Below are 20071 nucleotides of genomic sequence, written 5' to 3'. Positions count from 1 at the left end.
TACTGAATCTGCTGAGCATGGGTTTTCAAACTCCTGTATCTCCCCTCACGATAGTAATGAGAAGGGAGCATGTCCTGGATAGTGAGGGACCTTAGTGATGAATGCAGCCTTCTTGGAGGCACCACCTCTTGAAGATGCCATCGTTGGTGGGGAGGGTTGTGCCCATGATGGAATTGGCAGAGACTGCCACTGTCTTTGGCCTCGTGTGATCTTGCATGTTAGTGCAGCTGCTGAGATGCCCACTTGTTTGAGTGTAATCGGTATTGGCAGAAGGAAGGTGCTGAGTATCCTGTGGCATCGGAGGAACTATTGAGCACCAAATTTGGAGAGAGGGCACCCGTTCTGGGAGGCTGGGTTGGCAGGCACTTAAACTAGCCCAACTTATCAAAGTTAGATGCTTGTAAGGCAAGATACGAACATGGGGCAGAGAACAGCACAGTTTGGACCCTTCAGCTCATAATGTTGTGCTGAACTTTTTAAACCTACTCCAAAATTAGCCATCTTCCTAATATACCTGCCTCTACCTCCAGCCCTGGCAGGTTTTTACCCCCCCCCCCCCCCCACACACACACACACACACACACCCCAGCCCACAACCCCCCCATCTGCTTTTTTTAACCTAGTTTCCTCCAATCACATTAAAATTTTTATTGTAATTGTTTTACTAGCCTTTTCTATCCTGAGAGAAAGGAGCTGGCTGTCTACTCAATCTGTGCCTCTCATCATCTTATACAGCTCTATCAAGTTTCCTCATCCTTAGCTCCAAAGAGAAATGCCCAACCTTTCATCATAAGACGTGCTTTCTAATCCGGACATCACCCTAGTAAATTTCCTCTGCACCTTCTCTAATGCTTCCACACCCTTTCTATAGTGAGGCGATCAGAACTGAACACAATACTCCCAAGTGTGGCCTGACCAGTTTTATGGAGCTGCCACCTTACATCGCAGCTCTTGAGCTGAATAGGAGGGCCTTATTCAGTTCCTCTTGGGCTGATGCAGAGGGAAATAAAACCATGATGGACGGACAGAGGTTGGATGCCCACCAGTCTTCTTCCTTGGAGTTGGGAATTCAAAAACAGACTCAGACTGTGCGGCCTTTCCTTGTAGATCATATTCTCTGATTTCTGTTAAATTCATGTTTCAGGATGTAGAACCATGCAGCGTGGTACAGCACAACATGATGCTGTGCTGACTTTTATAAATTTACTCAATGATCTCTTCCCTCCTACACAGCCCAGAACCTTCCATTTTTCTTTCATGTGTGTAATAGCCTCCTACATGCCCCTAATGTATCTGCTTCTACCACCACACCCCACAATGTTCCAGGCATCCACCACCTACCTCTTGACTTCCCTGCAGTTACCTTAAATGCATGTCCTCTGACTCGAGCTTGTCGCCTTGATTGGAGGAGTTTATTTACGGGGTTGGGGGGAGTGGAGATGGCTGAGTCTGGGGTTCTCCATGTAATGAAGGCAAAGGTAGGATGGGTAGTCAGAATCTCTTCAAAGTCAAGAACATGGTTTAAAGACAGGGTCGAGGTTTAGAGTATGCTTAAAGGAGATGTCCGGGGTCAGCATCACAGAGGGTGGTTGGTTTCCCGCAGAGCTTTGCCAGAGGTAATCAGATACAATCACTACTTTTAACAGGCATAAACAGATTTTTAAATTGAGTGAGGGTGAAGAGGGGAGCCTTTTTTGAGAGCCCAGGTGCTGGGGAAAGGATTCTGCAGGTTTTGCCATACCGTTGTGTAAAATTCAGTCTCCTCTTTCTGACTCTCTTGCCTATCCCCTGCTCCCACACTCTTCCTTGTCTCTGCTGCTCCACTCCTCTCACTCTTCTGACCCCCATCCCCCACAGGGAAGCTGCAGGTCCTGGACCCCCTGCTGCGACGGCTGAAGGCCGAGGGACACCGGGTGCTTCTCTTCACCCAGATGACGCGCATGCTGGACGTGCTGGAGCAGTTCCTCAACTTCCATGGCCACATCTACCTACGGCTCGATGGCAGCACCAGGGTGGAGCAGCGCCAGGTGAGGGCAGAGCCACCTGTGGACCCTCCGGGGGCTCTTCGCCTGTCCCTGGGACCTTCATCTTGTCCTCTGGGATCTTGCTGTGTGTCGTTCATACTTAGCAATATTGGATTAACATGGACCGGACTGGGGTGGTGTAAATTGAATTGGCGGAGCTGTCTGTCTGCAGACTGGACTGCTGGAATGGTTTAGACTAGACCCAGGGACTGGATTGGACCAAACCAAATTAGACTGGAGCAGTCCATCCAAGGACTGGATCAGACTGGATGTGTGTAAGCTGAATTGGAGTCAGGGCACTGGACTGGAGCAGTCCATCCAAAGCCGGACTGCATTAGTGCATTGCGGACTGGAGTCAGTGGATTGGTGTGGACTGGACTGGAGTAGTATGGCCCAGGTTGATCTTGGGTCTGACTGTGAGATCGTTTTCTCTCTCTCCCTCCCCCACCGCAGATCCTAATGGACCGCTTCAATGCCGACAAGCGCATCTTCTGCTTCATCCTCTCCACGCGGAGTGGCGGGGTGGGGGTGAATCTGACCGGGGCGGACACTGTGCTTTTCTACGACAGTGACTGGAACCCCACCATGGATGCCCAGGCCCAGGATCGGTGTCACCGCATCGGCCAGACCAGAGATGTCCATATCTACAGGTGTGGGGTTTGAGAGTGAGGGCAAAAAATGGGAGGTGCTGGAGTAGAGAGAGTGGAAGGGAGGGGATGAGGGTGGATGAGGGGTGGGGTCGAGAAAGAATGTGCGGTTTGCTTCTTCCAGCGAACTTGGACCTGATCGCTCTCTCCCTCCCACTCCAGGCTGATTAGTGACCGTACCGTGGAGGAGAACATCCTGAAGAAGGCCAACCAGAAGCGGATGCTGGGGGACCTAGCCATCGAAGGGGGCAACTTTACCACTGCCTTCTTCAAGGAGGTAAACAGAGTGTGGGGGCAGAGGCAACTGATGTCTCGTGTTTAGCACGCAAAGTTCTCTGGTTTTGGTCCAGGTGAAGGGGCTTGACCCGGAATATTGACTATCCAATCCCCCTCCCACAGATGCTTTGAGCAGCTGCAGCCTCTCTTTCTACAGTTGTCATGAGAGAATCTTGAATCCCTTCATAATTGGGGACAGTAGAGTTAGATGAATTTGTATAAGACTGAAGAAAGCACTTGGCACACTTGACTACGTTGGTCGAGAGCACTGAATATTAGTGTTACAGCTGTACGAGATGTTGGTGAGGCTTCAATCGGACTGTTGTGTGCAGTTCTGGTCGACCCTATTACAAGCCAGGTGCAGAAAGGATTCGCTAGGATGTTGCTGGGACTTGAGGGCTTAAATTACAAGGAACAGTACAGGCCTCTAGGCCCATGATGTTGTGCAGACTTTTTACTCCCAAGATCAGTGTAACACTTCCTTCCTGCATAGCCCTCCATTTTTCCCTTGGAGAGACTGGACGGGCTGGGACTGTTTTCCGTCAGGTGGAGGAGGCTGAGGGATGACCTTATAGACGTTTATGGCATTGATAATGGTTTGTTATTGTGTCTACCAAGATTCAGTAAAAAGTTCATCTTGCATACTTCAGTGTAGACAGAGTTCACGGAGGAGAGGCTGGTTTCTGTGATGTTCTGTCTGCAGTGTCTTGTCACGGGCAGAGCAGCTACCAGAAAAGTGGATGCTTATAGTCTTTTCCCTGGGGTGGGGTGTCTAGAAGAGACTGGTTTTAAGGTGATAGATGAAAAGATTTGAAAGGGACCTGAGTGGCAAATATTTCATCAAAAGAGTGGTGGACAGATGGAATGGGCTGCCAGAAGAATTAAAATGTTTAAAAAGTATGGTGTAATATTGTTGTCATGCGTCTCAAGATAGAGTGGAAAAGCTTTTCTTTCGGAGCTTGTCACTTTAGCCAAATCATTACATAAGCACATAGAAAAGGGAAACAGATTGCAGAGTGAAATATTAGAGAAAATGCAGTACCGACAGACACTAAGGTGCAAGGGCCACGATGAGGTAGATCGGGAGGTACAGAAACCACAAACATGAGAAAGTCTGCGAATGCTGGAAATTCAAGCAACACACACAAAATGCTGGAGGAACTCGGCAGGCCAGGCAGTACCAATGGAAAAAAGTACAGTTGATAGTTCGGCAGGACCTGGTCTGCAGTATTGACTATAATTTCTTTCATAGATGCTGCCTGGTCTGCTAAGTTCCTCCAGCATTTTGTGCTCATTGCTTGAGAGGTAAAGAGTTCATCTGATTGTCAGAAGACTGTTCAGTAATAGTGGTCTGATGAGAGCAGGGTAACACTTGTACTTGAGCCTGGTGGTATGTGCTTTCAGGCTTTTTTTTAACCTTCTGGATGATGAATCTGAGAAAGTCCAAGTGTTTGGGGTCTATGATTATGCCAACTTCTTTACTGAGGCAGTGGGAAATGTAGACGGAGTCCATGGAGAGTAGGCTGGTTTCCACGATGTGCTGAGCTGTGTCCATAGCACTCTGCAGTTTATTGCAGTCATGGAAAGAATAATTGCTGTACTAAGCCCTGATAAGATGCTTTTTATGGTTCATTAATGTAAGTGGACACAAATCATTACAAGGTACTTGGGCAAGTGCTTGGGTTTCATTGCTGGGCTTTGAGGTTATGGGAACCTTGGGGTTTGGCCATCTTGTGATTCAGGCCCCTCCCAGGGATGTTTCTCTCTCAGGTGGTTAACCACTTATTTCTGTTTCTTCCACCACAACCACCCCCCCCCCCACCCCCAGCAAACCATCCGAGAACTGTTTGACGTCCCGACAGAAGAGCCCCAGAAGGAGCCAGAGTTGCCTCTGCCACCTCCTCTTCCCCCACCGCCCCCCACTCCCCGGCCAGAAGAGGAGGACTCTGTTTCGGCCAAGCAAACGCAAATCCTGGAACAGGTGAGGAGGGGGGATGGGAATGATGTAGTGCTTTGGTTTGCGGTGGGGGTTTGGGGAGCAGTGGTCTCTGTGGTGTCCTTTGTGCCTGGCAGTCTACAGAGTCTGCTTTCCCCAACCCCACTCACTTCTGAATGGTGTACGTCGGGTGCCATGGTAGCATAGCAGTTAGCGTGGTGCGATTACAACTCGGAGTTTCGGAGTCAGCACTCAACTCTAGTACTGTATCTAAGAAGTTTGTATGTTCTCCCCATATCCGTGTGGGTTTCCTCCCACAGTTGACCTGCCCCTGCCCCCTCCCTGACTAATTAAGCAGTGTGGTAGTCTGCAGAGACGAGCTGACTTTCTGGCAGTTTACGCTATATAGTTAACTGGTGTGATGGTCTGTTTGATATCCCCAGTGTTTTACATGTCTGTATACTATTGCTCATTCTATATGAGCAGATTTATGGTCTCAGCTTAGCTGTCTACTGTTTGGTTAATGAGTGCTAGTGAGGGAGTGTGGGTGGGTTAGGATCTGACTCTGTTTATCAATCCCCACAACCTGGTGAGTCTGTCTCCCTGACCCCAGGTACTGGGCAGGGCAGAGGATGAGGAGGACATGCGTGCGGCTTCGCTAGCCAAAGCGGAACAGGTGGCGGACCTGGCCGAGTTCAATGAGAGCATCCCTCTGGAGGGTGAGGAGGGATCAGCCCGCGAAGAAGAGGAAGAGTTGTCCAAGGCCGAGCAGGAGATTGCCGCCCTGATGGAGCAGGTAACCCAAGGAGAGAGGGAAGGGGGAGGGAGGGACGTGAGAAGGTGGTAGGGGGAGGTTGGGGAAGGAGAGGGAAAAGAGCGAGGGTGTGTGGAAAGGATGAGGGGAGCTGGGAGGGAGTGAAGGGGAGAGGATGTGGTAAAGTGGGGAGGGATTTGGGTGAGGGTGTGTTGTGGGGAAGCTGGAGGAGAGGAGCTGTTCAAGGCTGAGCAAGGAAATGGAGGAAAAGGGCAAGGAAGGAAGCAAGGGGTGGGGAGGGAGAAGAGATACACAGTCACTGCCTCCTCACACAGACTAACGGAGTCCCTTTTTCCCTCAGCTCACCCCCATCGAGCGCTACGCCATGAACTACCTGGAAGCCACGCTGGAAGATGTTAGCAGGGAGGAGTTGAAGCAGGCAGAGGTAGGCCCCCTTTAGAGCCTTCACCAGCATGACAGGCGAGTTATTAACGTACATGGAGCACTTGTTAGTTCTGGGCCTGTGTCCCCTGGGGTTCTGAAGAATGATGAGAGGAATGTCATTGAAATCTATCGAATACTGAAAAATCTAGATTGGTGGATATGCAGAAGATTTTTCCAATAGTGGGAGAGTTTCAGACCAGTGGGCACAGTCTCAGAAAAGGACATCCCATTAGATCAGCAACGAGAGGGAATTTCTTTAGCCAGAGAGTGATAAATCTCTGGAATTTATTGCCACAGGTGACTGTGGGGTCCAACCTTAGGGTGTATTTAATATGGTGGTTAATACATTCTTGATTAGTAAGGGTGTCAGTTGTTACAGGGAGAAGGCAGGAGAATGGAGTAGCAGACTCGATGGGCCAGATGGCCTATTCACTTCTTGTATTGTGATCTTAAGGGAAATTTTTGTCCTGTGTTCAAGTCCGTGTACAGTGCAAAACCTTAACCTGCAGCAACGTCAGGCACAGCATCCACAAGAGTGTTGAAGACTGAGGCAGTGATTAGGGCTCTGCAGGGTGGTTCACAAATCCAGTGTTTGAAGGGAACAGTCCTGAACCTGATGATGATCTTCAGGCTTCTTTATGTACAGCCCGATGGGAGCCACGAGAAGATGGCATGGCCCAGCTGGGTGGGCGTTGCCGTATTGAGTCATCTGCTTCTGTAGATACAACTGGTGGTAGAGTGGGTGATGTGAGGGATAATATAGTGGAACAGTGAGACACTCATCTGATATGTCTATCATCTGAGAATCATATGATAGAACACTCACACTAACTGGTCTTCCATCTCCCCCCCCCCCCCCACCCGCTCCAACCTCCCCTTCCCCTTCTCCAACTCCCTTCTCCAACCCCCCTTTCCATTCTCCAACCCCCCCTTTCCCTGCTCCAACCTCCCCTTTCCATTCTCCAACCCCCCTTTCCCTGCTCCAACCTCCCCTTTCCCTCATCCAACCCCCCTTTCCCTGCTCCAACCTCCCCTTTCCATTCTCCAACCCCCCTTTCCATTCTCCAACCCCCCTTTCCCTGCTCCAACCTCCCCTTTCCCTCATCCAACCTCCCGTTTCCCTGCTCCAACCCCCCTTTCCATTCTCCAACCCCCCTTTCCATTCTCCAACCCCCCTTTCCCTGCTCCAACCCCCCTTTCCATTCTCCAACCCCCCTTTCCCTGCTCCAACCCCCTTTCCATTCTCCAACCCCCCTTTCCATTCTCCAACCCCCCTTTCCATTCTCCAACCCCCCTTTCCATTCTCCAACCCCCCCTTTCCCTGCTCCAACCTCCCCTTTCCCTGCTCCAACCTTCCCTTTCCCTGCTCCAACCTTCCCTTTCCCTGCTCCAACCTCCCCTTTCCCTGCTCCAACCTCCCCTTTCCCTGCTCCAACCTCCCCTTTCCCTGCTCCAACCTCCCCTTTCCCTGCTCCAACCTCCCCTTTCCCTGCTCCAACCTTCCCTTTCCCTGCTCCAACCTCCCCTTTCCCTGCTCCAACCTCCCCTTTCCCTGCTCCAACCTCCCCTTTCCCTGCTCCAACCTCCCCTTTCCCTGCTCCAACCTCCCCTTTCCCTGCTCCAACCTCCCCTTTCCCTGCTCCAACCTCCCCTTTCCCTGCTCCAACCTCCCCTTTCCCTGCTCCAACCTCCCCTTCCCCTCTCCATCCCCCTCCCCTTCCCCTCTCCATCCCCCTCCCCTTCCCCTCTCCATCCCCCCTTCCCCTCTCCATCCCCCCTTCCCCTCTCCATCCCCCCTCCCCTTCTCCATCCCCCTCCCCTTCCCCTCTCCATCCCCCCTCCCTTTCCCCTTCTCCATCCCCCCTCCCCTTCCCCTCTCCATCCCCCTCCCCTTCCCCTCTCCATCCCCCTCCCCTTCCCCTCTCCATCCCCCTCCCCTTCCCCTCTCCACCCCCCTCCCCTTCCCCTCTCCACCCCCTCCCCTTCTCCAACCCCCTCCCCTTCTCCAACCCCCTCCCCTCCCCTCCCCTTCTCCAACCCCCTCCCCTCCCCTCCCCTTCTCCAACCCCCTCCCCTCCCCTCCCCTTCTCCAACCCCCTCCCCTCCCCTCCCCTTCTCCATCCCCCCTCCCTTTCCCCTCTCCATCCCCCCTCCCCTTCCCCTCTCCATATCCCCTCCCCTTCCTCTCTCCATATCCCCTCCCCTTCCCCTCTCCATCCCCCCTCCCCTCCCCTTCCCCTCTCCATCTTTCTGTATCAATCTCCCTCCTCCCTCTGCTTCCCCACCACAGGAGCAGGTGGAGGCTGCCCGGAAGGACTTGCACCAGGCTCAGGATGAGAGCTGGAGCTGGGGGGATGGCGAAGAGGAGCCCCTCCCGTCTGAGGAGCCAACCAACCGGCGTCCGAGGAGGTCCCGTCCCCAGCCACCTCCCCGCCCCAGCACTCGTCTAAGCAGGCGACTGCGTGGATGCCGTGTTCCTGATGGGGAGGGCGAAGAGGTTGCACTGGCACTGCCTCCACCACCACCTCCCCCTCCGCCCCTCCCTCCACCCCTGCCTTTTGAGGCCTCCGCTACTCGTGACCTGCACATCCACATCAGCAGTGAGCTCCCTGAGCAGATCTTCGCTGAGGAGGCCGGGTCGGAGGTTTGGGGGGCTGATGGGGTCCGGCCTGGCCCCTGCACACCAACCCCTGTGTCTGATGGTTCTCACCCCACAGAGACGGGAGCTACAGAGATGAGAGAGTCAGGGACAGTCCAGGGACAGGTAGAGACAGCGACTGAGACCAGACTGGGACAGAAGGAGATGGAAGAGATAGAGACAGTCCCGGGACAAGTAGAAACAGCGACTGAGACCAGACTGGGACAGACTGAGACGGTCCCAGAACCTAGGGAGACCGGACAGACAGAGTTGGGACAGGCAAAGACAGAGAGAGTTCCAGGACGGGTGGAGACAGGACCGAAAGAGGCAGAAACGCTCACTGGCCAAATGGAAGCAGAGTCTGCCCCTGCAGATGGTCAGCCAGAGGGCCAAGCTTTGAGTGTTCCTGTTGCCATGGGTGAGACGTCAGTAACCGAGGAGCCAGCAGTAGAGGGGCAGAGGTTGCAAGACAGCCCCTCTCTAGTTACCACGGACGCAGCAGGCCAAAGGTCACATGAGCGCAAACCGGTGGCATTGCATACCATGGACGCAGAGCATCGAAGATCAGGAGAGGGCGAACTGCAATCATCGGTTAGCATGGATGCAGAGGTTCGAAGTTCAAGAGAGGGTGAGCAAAAGGAATCAATTCCTGTGGATACGGCTCGAGGATCGGGTGATGTTGATCCACAGCCATTGGTTACCAAGGACACAGAGGGTCAAAGGTTGGGAGGGGATGACCCAGGTTCATCAGTTACTGTGGACACTGAGGGTCAAAAGTCGGGAGAGGGTGACCCAGGGACATTGGTAACAGTGAACACAGCAGTTCAAAGGTTGGAAAAGAACGACCCAGGGATATTGGTTGCCACAGAGATGGACCATCAAAGGTTGAGAGAAGGCAACCAAGAGACATTGGTCAACATGGAGGCAGAGGGTCAGAGGTCGAGGCCCACCAGTCCACAAGTTCTGGATGCTACAGAGGGTGAAGATGAAGAGGAGGAGGAGGACAAAGAGGTTGTACCACCTCCCTGTCCTCCAGTCAAGCGGAGGCGCCGGACAGCTGACCAGGCCCTAGTGAGGGAGGGGCTGCCGGCTAGTGAGGGGGCCCAACTCTCGGCCACCGTCCTGCGCCGGGTCCCTGGCCGAATCAATGTCATTGTCCGGCGGCCTGAGCCACGCCCCGTCAAAGCTAAGCGCGTCCGCCTCTCCCCAGAGGTGGAACAAGGAAAGGCGGAGGAGGCTTCCTCGGGTCCTCCACCACCAGCCCCCACCCATCGGTCTACACGGCAGCGCCCTGGTGACCTCTTGCCACCCCTAGAGAGGCGTCGCTACAGGCCTCGAGGTCGTCAAGCTGTCCGCTCTCCTCCCTCTCTTCCCCAGCCAACCACTCTTCCCCCTCCTCCCTCTCTTCCCCCGCCAACCCCTCTTTCCCCTCCAGCCCCTCTTCCCACCCCACCCCCTCCAGCGCCATCCAGGAAGAGGGGCCGCCCCATCTCCTCCCACTCTCCAGGTCCCCCACCCAAAGTCCGGATCCCTGGCCGAAGGGGGCGACCTCCCAAGAATCCCCAACTCCGCATCTCATCCCTACCCTTTACCCCCCCTCCCCCTCCTCCTCCTCCGCCTCCACCACCATCGCCGCCTCCTCCCCCCCAACCCCGCCGGGGAAGGCCACCTGGGAGAAAGTCTCGAGGCAGAGCTCGTCCCTCCATGCATCGTCCCCCTCCTCCTCCGCCCCCTCTCCCGCGCCGCAGGGGAAGACCCCCCTCTGTCAACCGGAGGGGCCGCCGGCCCAAGGCCTAATTCACTCCCCAACCTCCTCCATCCTGGGACAACTGGGAGGCAGGAGGTCACCCACTGTGGAGACCATCCTCCTCCCAGTCCTCAGACCCCAGGGTGAAGGAAATATCCCATGTGATCTCCATCTCTCACACCCTCATTGCTTCCTGTTCTCTCTCCTTACCCCTTCTCTCTGCCCTCTTCCCCCCTTCCTCAACTTTCTCTTTCCTTCCTTTCTCCCACTCAAGCCCGTAAGTGGATGTGCATGTGTGTGTGTAGGGAGTGGAGATGCTGTGAACCCCCAACAGGAGCTTGTGAGGGGCAGGGGACTCTCCCCTCGCTTGTCACACACTGATGGATTGGGGTTGGGTTTACAGCATCTGTGCCCACGTTTCCACAGCCTGCTGGGACATGGACATGGGTTCCCCCAGCAGCTGGTGATTGGGTGCTCCACATCCACTGACCAACATCCACCCCTCCTTTTAGGATGGGGGGGCGGAGGAATGCAGAGAGGGGTGGCACCCTCCCATTCCCTGCTCTCCCTTCTCCCAGCAAGATGGGGACCAAACACTGCCCCTCCCTCCCCTGCGTTCTCCGATGATCTAGTTGTTCCAATTATGTTCAATGACATGAGAAATTACAGATTACGACTGTGTCTTTCCTGTCCCCTTGTACAGCCAACTTGACTCCAGGGTAAACCTCTCCTCCCACCCCGACTAGACGCTCCCTTATTGTACTATACATGTATCTTTTGAATAAAATCTATGCAAAGAATATTTTGTATGGAAAACGGAGACAAGTGTTCACATGTGTGACAGAAATAAAGAGATATTAACAAAAATCTACAGCGCACGGGGATGTGCAAGGTGTTCTGAGGCCACAGTGGGACCAAGATCCAAAATACTGAGTTTTCCTCCTTGCTGTCCCAGCATTATAAAAGAGAGTGAAGCTCCTTCTGCAGTGTCCCATGACACTCCTGCAGGCAGGCACAGAATGAAGCTCCCTCCATACCGTCCCATCACACACACTTGAGTTGGACACGGTGATGCACGCTCCGGGTTGGCTACAGAGTGAACCTCCCTCTGCATCGTCCATCATGTTCCCAGCATCAAACAGTGAAGCTCTCTCCATACAATCCTGTCATGGTCTTGGGGACAGACACAGAACCTCCAGGCACAGTGTCCATCACACTTCTGACACACTGAAGCTCGCAGCACAACAATCCCGATAGACATCTGCAAACTTTGCCACAAAGCCATCAACACATTATCTGAATAATTGACAGGGCTGGATGGGTTCAGGAAAGTTTCCTGCATATATATAAGACCTAACTAGAGCACGTAATACTGACTGGATCTTGTGATAAGTTACATTAGTTTCAAGATAATTGTGGAAAAGCATAGGTCTGGTCCTCAGGTTGAGATGATGAATCGAAGAAAGGCCAAATATGGTAAGCGGGGACTGCAATAGGTTGTTTCTGGTAGGGTGGGAAGCTTTCGAAAGTGAAAAATTGAGAGTACAGAGTTTGTATGTTTCTGTCAGAATAAAAGGCAAGGATAACAGGTTTAGGGACCCTTGATTTTCAAGCCATTGAGCCCCTGATTAAGAAGGAGATGCAGAGGTACTGGAAGAGTGTACTGTAGAAATTCAGGAGACCAGCCAGGGAAATCAGGAAGGCTGAAAGATGGCTACTCTGGTAGACGAGGTGAAGGAGAATCCAAAGTACTTCTACAAATGTACATAGAGCAAAAGGATAGTAAAGCCATATTTGGTCCTCTTGTTGATGAGAGCGTTCTCCTATTCATGGAACCAAAAGAATGGTGATCTTAAATGGACCTTTTGCACCCGTGCTCGGGAGATGTGCACAGGGTTTATAGAATGAGGAAAACCAACAATAAGGTAATGGACCTTGTACATGGGAGGAGGTGCTTGCTATCTTTAGGCAAATTAGGGTGGATTTCACCTCAGACACAATGTGTCTCCTCACTTTGAGGGAGGTTAGTATGGAAATTGCAGGGGCTTCAGCAGAATGTTCTGAGCCATGGGTGAGGGTTGAGGGAAAGATAATTTTCTGTTTTTTTTAAAAGAAGCTCCGAGAAGACAGGAAATTCTAGGCTGGTGAGCTTGACTTTAGTGGTGATAAGTCATTGGAAGGTATTTTAAGGGACTGGGTATATACATAGTTGGATAGACAGGAACTGATTAAGCAGTGTCAACTTGGCTTTTTGTGGTAGATGAAGTCTAGTCCGGCAGAAATTTTTGGAAAGGCTTCTAGAAAATCTGATGAAGGAAAAGCAGTGGTTGGACTTCAGTGAGGCCTTTGACAAGGTCCCACATGGGAGGTTGTTGAAGAAGGTTAAGTCACTGGCATTCATGATGTAAATTGGTTTTACTGGAGAAGCCGGAGGATGGTTGTAGATGGTTGCCTCTCTGACTAGAGGCCTGTGAGTAGTGGTGTGCCACAGGATCAGTGATTGTTTACTGGCATCTGGATGAGAATACTGTACACAGGGTCACTACGTTTGTGGGTGATGCCAAGATTGGGGGCATAGTGAACAGGGGAAGGCTCTCAAAGCTTGCAGTGGTGTGGACCAGCTGGAAAACCAGTGAAGTATTGAGTGTAGAAGTTGTATGTTACAGTGAAGTTGTGCATGAGGCCTAATTTGGAGTACTGTGTGTAGATTTGGTCACATAATTACAGGAAATCTGTGACCCAGGACTGAGGTACAGTGAAAGGTTGAATAGGTTAGGAGTTAGTACCCTGGAGTAAAGGAGAATAAGTGGAGATTTAGATAGAGGTGTATAAAAAACAGTTAAGGCAAGCAGACTTTTTCCACTGAGGTTGGGTGAGATTAGAGCTGGATGTCATGGTTTTAGTGTGAAAGTTGAAATATTTAAACGGAATCTGAGGATGAATTAATTTACTCAAGGCAAAGAGCAGAGGTTTGAGATCAAAAATTTTCCCCTCTCCGAGATGAGCTGCCGATGACGGATGTCGTGCTCCATCTGCCCAAAGTGACTGGCTTTAAGGCACTAATAACCCTCAGTTGCCCCTTCTGTCAGTAGAAATGGTTGCTCCAGGCTTCATATCTAAGCCACACATGAATGTCAGGAGCTGGACTTGGTTGGTTGAGGCTATCTGGGTGTATTTAATAGGTAGTGGGGGATGGTCCTCATTACCACCTTGGCTATAACAACCTTAAGGAACCAATAAGAGTTGCAAAGTCTTTGAAAGTGAGTCCATAGGTTGTGGAACCATGTCAGTGAAGTTATCTTTATTTATAGACTCTTCCATTCAAGGGTTTGTGTTTCCAGTGAGGCCATGATGCAGCCAGTCTATACTCTCCACAGTATTTCTATTTCTCAAGCCTTAAAGTGGAGAAGTATAGTACAGAAGCAGGTTGTTTGACCCATCTAGTCCGAGACAAAGCCGTTTAAACTGCCTATTCCCATTGACCTGCAATGGGGCCATATCCCTACCATCCCGATACCTATCCAAAATTCTCTTAAACATTGAAATCGATCTTGAGTGTACTCTTTTAACCCTGTGTACATCTTTCCTGTAGGTGGGTGACCAAAGCTGTACCCAATACTCCAAATTGGGTCTCACCACAAAAAACCCATCTGCTGTACTCAATACATTTATGAGCATCTCCTGTACTCAATAGATTTATGAAGGTCAATGTGACAAAAGCTTTGTTTATGACCCTATCTACCTGTGACACTGCTTTCAACGAATTATGGACCTGTATTCCTGGATCGCTTTTTTAAACACACACCTCAGTGTGCAACTGTTCACTCTGTAAGATCTACTCTAGTTGTTCCTTCCAAAGTGCAAAACACTTCACTTGTCTGCATTCAATTCTATCTTCCATTTTTCCAGCTGATGCAGATCCCTCTGCAAGCCAATAATAGCCTTCCTCACTGTCTGCTACACCCCCAATCTTGGTGTCATATGCAAATTTGTTGATTATGTTACCCACATTATCTAGATCATTGATATAGATGACAATTGTGAAAGGACCCAGCACTGCTAATGGCACACCACTAGTCACAGGCCTCCAGTCAGAGAGGCAACCCTCTACTACTATTCTAGACATTAAGCCAGATTCTAATCCAATATACTACCTAATTCTGAATGCTGAGGACTGAATCATCTTGACCAGTTTCCCAACTGGGACCTTGTCAAATGCCTTGTAGAAAACACCCACTACTTGGCCCTCATTCACTTTCCTGGTGACTTCCATGAAAAAAAACTTTTAAGAGTGGTTTAAACACGAGCTACCATGCATGGAGGGGTGAAATAAAGAGCTGGGAAGGTGATTGGCGAAAGAAACACAGGGCTGGGGTTTCTGATAGAGGACAAAGTAGAAGGGGAGGTGATGGGTAGGTAAGGAGATAAAGTAAGAGAGAAACGGGAATGGTGAAGCAGATGGGGGCGGGGGGGGGGGGAACGGGGACATTACCAGAAGTTCGAGAAATCGATGTTCATGCCATCAGATTGGAGGTTACCCTAGTGCGGCCTCATCGTGGCAGTAGAGGAGGCCGTGGACTGTCATAGGGGAAGAATTATAACAATCTCTGCTGACTATCCTTGATCAGTCCATGTCATCCAAACACTTCTATATCCAGTCCCTTGAAATACTTTCCAATAACTTTTCCACAACTGATGTCAGACTTACCGGCCTATAATTTCCTGGTTTATGCTTGGAGCTTTTTTATTTTGAACAGTGCAACAGCATAGGCTATTCTTGAATTCTCTGGTACCTCTCCTGTCCCTAGGATGCTTCAAATATCTCTGCATTTGCCTCCCATAGGGTCCAAGGGAAGATTTTGTCTGTCCACAGGAATTTGTGCATCTCGATTTCCGTCAGGGTAGCAAACAACTCCGTGATCGGTGCAGGATCCATAAAGTTCATGCTGCTTTGCCTGTCTCCCATGGAAATACCAGGAAATCTGCAGATGCTGGAAATTCAAACAACACACAAAATGCTGGTGGAACACAGCAGGCCAGGCAGCAACTATAAGGAGGAAGCACTGTCGACATTTCGGGCTGGCATTCATAATTAACATCTTCCCATCTGTTTTGGCACCATATTATGTGATTACCATTCTGGTCTTCCAGAGGACCAATTTTGTCCCTTAAAATTCTTTTGCTCTGAACATATCTGTAGATTCTCCTTTACCTCGTCTGCCAGACGAAATTCATGCCTTCTTTTAGCCTTCCTGATTTATTTCTTTCTTCAATGACTTTTCAGAGCTGCAGAGGGAGCCTTTGGGTTGTCTGAGCACAGAACCCAGGGGTGCTGAGGACAGGCAGCAAAAAAGTTCTCTCTCTCTCTCTCGTGTTTTGGATGCAGCGACTGGTTTTGAAACTCAGTGCAGATGGGAGGGAGGACCTTGCTGTCCTGTGTTCATCGTCTCCCCTGTAAACACTCTGTCTACTGTGGTACATATTCCACTTCCCTGCATATGTATATGATGCCTTCCAGCCCCTAAGTGCCTCACTGTCTGTGTAACTACCTCCTTCCTATATATCTCTCCTCTGCTACCCCCTCCATCTCCTACTCATGGATCCCTTCACTCTGCCACTGGCTGCCGTGTCTTTGCTCATGACTTCCCGTCCACCCCTCCTCTCCTCTCCAAGAGTCCCGTGAACACACCAGGGACAGCAAGGACCCAGGGATGAAGGGGCTGGTCACTGAGGGGTCGGAGGGCATCCTTTAATGGAGTGACCCTCAGTAAGTCCATTTGGTCCAGCAAGTTTTTGTTTCCGTTTTACCTTCCAACCCAACAGCTGTCAATTCACCCAACCACCTGGCTTCTCATTGGAAAGTTCTGTTTTAACTTCACAAATCACAGGCCACACTAGGGGTATTGTCACCCTGCTGTAGGAAGGATTGGGTTAGTTCAAAGTAAACGTATTAGTGTCACCTGACATTTGTTTTCTTGCAGGCATACTCAATAAATCCATAATAGAATCAATGAAAGACCGCACCAACTTAAGCGTTCAGCCAGTGTCAGGGCAATGAGTACAGGAGTAGGGATGAAATGTTACGGTTGTACAAGATACTGCTGGGGCCACACTTGGAGTATGTTTGCAGTACTGATTTCCCAGTTATAGGAAGAGTGTGATTAGTGAAACATGGTTGCAGGAGGGGTGTGATTGGCAACTAAATATTCCTGGATTTCGTTGCTTCAGGTGTGATAGAATCGGAGGGACAAGAGGGGAAGGTGTTGCGTTGCTTGTCAGAGAAAATATTACAGCAGTGCTCTGGCAGGATAGATTAGAGGGCTCGTCTAGGTTGGCTATTTGGGTGGAATTGAGGAATGGGAAAGGTGTAGTAACACTTATAGGAGTGTATTATAGACCACCTAATGGGGAGTGAGAATTGGAGGAACAAATTTGCAAGGAGATAGCAGATATTTGTAGTAAGCACAGGGTTGTGATTGTGGGAAATTTTAATTTTCCACACATAGACTGGGAAGCCCATACTGTAAAACGGATTGATGGGTTGTAGTTTGTAAAATGTGTGCCGCAGGAAAGTTTTTTGCAGCAATACATAGAGGTACCAACTAGAGAAGGGGCAGTGTTGGATCTTCTGTTAGGGAATGAAATAGGTCGGGTGACGGAGGTATGTGTTGGGGAGCACTTTGGGTCCAGTGATCACAATGCCATTAGTTTCAATATAATTATGGAGAAGGATAGGACTGGACCCAAGGTTGAGATTTTTGATTGGAGAAAGGCTTTGCGAAAGGATTTAGAAGGAGTAGATTGGGACAATTTGTTTTATGGGAAAGGTGTAATAGAGAAGTGGCGGTCATTTAAAGGTGAAATTTTGAGGGTACAGAATCTTTATGTTCCTGTTAGGTTGAAAGGGAAGGTTAAAAGTTTGGGAGAGCCATAGTTTTCAAGGGATATTGGAAACTTGGTTAGGAAAAAGAGAGATATCTACAATAAATATAGGCAGCATGGAGTAAATGAGGTGCTCGAAGAATATAAAGAATGTAAGAAGAATCTTAAGAAAGAAATTAGAAAAGCAAAAAGAAGATACGAGGTTGCTTTGGCAAGTAAGGTGAAAATAAATCCAAAGGGTTTCTACAGTTATATTAATAGCAAAAGGATAGTGAGGGATAAAATTGGTCCCTTAGAGAATCAGAGTGGACAGCTATGTGTGGAGCCGAAAGTGATGGGGGAGATTTTGAACAATTTCTTTTCTTCAGTATTCACTAAGGAGAAGGATATTGAATTGTGTAAGGTAAGGGAAACAAATAGGGAAGTTATGGAAACTATGATGATTAAAGAGGAGGAAGTACTGGTGCTTTTAAGGAATATAAAAGTGGATAAATCTCCAGGTCCTGACAGGATATTCCCTAGGACCTTGAGGGAGGTTAGGGTAGAAATAGCAGGGGCTCTGATAAAAATATTTCAAATGTCATTAGAAACGGGGATGGTGCCGGAGGATTGGCGTATTGTTCCATTGTTTAAAAAGGGTTTCTAAGAGTAAACCCAGCAATTATAGACCTGTCAGTTTGATGTCAGTGGTGGGTAAATTAAAGTATTCTTAGAGATGGTATATATAATTATCTGGATAGACAGGGTCTGATTAGGAACAGTCAACATGGATTTGTGCGTAGAAGGTCATGTTTGACCAATCTTATTGAACTTTTTGAAGAGGTTACGAGGAAATTTGATGAGGGTTAAGCAGTGGATGTTGTCTATATGGACTTCAGTAAGGCCTTTGACAAGGTTCTGCACAGAAGGTTATTTAGGAAGGTTCAATCGTTAGGTATTAATATTGAAGTAGTGAAATGAATTTAACAGTGGCTGGATGGGAGATGCCAGAGAGTAGTGGTGGATAACTGTCAGGTTGGAGGCTGGTGACTAGTGGTGTGCCTCAGGGATCTGTACTGGGTCCAATGTTGTTTGTCATATACATTAATGATCTGGATGATGGGGTGGTAAATTGGATTAGTAAGTATGCAGATGATACTAAGATAGGTGGTAGTGTGGATAATGAAGTAGGTTTTCAAAGTTTGCAGAGATTTAGGCCAGTTAGAAGAATGGGCTGAGCGATGGCAGATGGAGTTTAATGCTGTTAAGTGTGAGGTGCTACATTTTGGTAGGAATAATCCAAATAGGACATAAATGGTAGGGCATTGAAGAATGCGGTAGAACAGAGTGATCTAGGAATAATGGTGCATAGTTCCCTGAAGGTGGAATCTCATGTGGATAGGGTGGTGAAGAAAGCTTTTGGTATGTTGCCTTTATAAATCAGGGCATTGAGTATAGGAGTTAGGATGTAATGTTAAAATTGTACAAGCCATTGGTAAGGCTGAATTTGGAGTATTGTGTTCAGTTCTGGTCACCGAATTATAGGAAAGATGTCAATAAAATAGAGAGAGTACAGAGAAGATTTACTAGAATGTTAACTGGGTTTCAGCACCTAAGTTACAGGGAAAGGTTGAACAAGTTAGGCCTTTATTCTTTGGAGCATAGAAGGTTGAGGGGGGACTTGATAGAGGTATTTAAAATTATGAGGGGGATAGATAGAGTTGACGTGGATAGGCTTTTTCCATTGAGAGTAGGGGAGATTCAAACAAGAGGACATGAGTTGAGACTTAGGGGGCAAAAGTTTAAGGGTAACATGAGGGGGAATTTCTTTACTCAGAGAGTGGTAGCTGTGTGGAATGAGTTTTCAGTAGAAGTGGTAGAGGCATGTTCGGTATTGTCATTTGAAGCAAAATTGGATAGGTAGATAGATAGATACTTTATTCATCCCCATGGGGAAATTCAACTTTTTTTTCCAATGTCCCATACACTTGTAGTAGCAAAACTAATTACATACAATACTTAACTGTATATGGACAGGAAAGGAATGGAGGGTTATGGGCTGAGTGCGGGTCGGTGGGACTAGGTGAGAGTAAGCGTTCAGCATGGACTAGAAGAGCCGAGATGGCCTGTTTCCGTGCTGTAATTGTTATATGGAGAAGGAGCAGAAAAGATTCACGGGACAGGAAGGCCTGAGTGAAGGAGGCTCAGGTTTATAAAACCATGAAGGTGGACCTTCATAGTCTTCCCCCAGGTCGAGGAGTATAAAACTAGGTGGCGCGAGAAGAGAAAGATTTTAAAGGGCAGATTTTTCACCCAGTGGGTGACGAGTACATATTATGATCTGACTGACATGGGTATAACTGCAACGTTTAAAAGACATTCGGAAAAGTACCGGAATGACGGGACACAGGAAAACAAAATTAACATGGGCAAGTTCGGTCTGTGTATGTGAATGGTGTCAAGTTAGGAAAAGGGGAAGTACAATGAGATGTAGGTGTTCTTGTACATCAGTCACTGAAAGTAAGCATGCAGGTACAGCAGGCAGTGAAGAAAGCTAATGGCATGTTGGCTTTCATAACAAGGGGAGTTGAGTCTAGGAGCAAAGAGGATCTTCTGCAGTTGTACGGGGCCCTGGTGAGACCACACCTGGAGTATTGTGTTCAGTTTTGGTCTCCAAATGTGAGGAAGGAGTGCAGCGTGGGTTCACGAGGTTACTTCCTGGGATGGTGGGACTGTCATATGTT

At 49.3% G+C, this 20071-nt stretch overlaps 1 protein-coding gene across 4 annotated transcripts in view; it reads left to right on the top strand.

Annotated features, from left to right (window-relative positions):
* The window catches only part of srcap (Snf2-related CREBBP activator protein), an 84788-nt gene extending 73455 nt beyond the window's left edge, over positions 1-11333 (top strand). For all 4 annotated transcript variants that reach the window (XM_073033363.1, XM_073033360.1, XM_073033361.1 and 1 more), the window contains 7 exons: positions 1858-2027; positions 2478-2674; positions 2834-2948; positions 4776-4928; positions 5497-5679; positions 5999-6082; positions 8372-11333. In XM_073033363.1, the coding sequence (XP_072889464.1) occupies positions 1858-2027; positions 2478-2674; positions 2834-2948; positions 4776-4928; positions 5497-5679; positions 5999-6082; positions 8372-10516 (3047 nt within the window). In that variant the 3' untranslated portion in view covers positions 10517-11333. The remainder of the gene's footprint in view (positions 1-1857; positions 2028-2477; positions 2675-2833; positions 2949-4775; positions 4929-5496; positions 5680-5998; positions 6083-8371) is intronic.
* The last annotated feature ends 8738 nt before the right edge of the window (positions 11334-20071 follow it).

This window comes from Hemitrygon akajei, chromosome 31, assembly GCF_048418815.1.
Source record: "Hemitrygon akajei chromosome 31, sHemAka1.3, whole genome shotgun sequence".
NCBI classification, from domain to species: domain Eukaryota; kingdom Metazoa; phylum Chordata; class Chondrichthyes; order Myliobatiformes; family Dasyatidae; genus Hemitrygon; species Hemitrygon akajei.
Note: the sequence above shows the minus strand (reverse complement) of the source record. Positions and strands in the feature narration are given on the sequence as shown.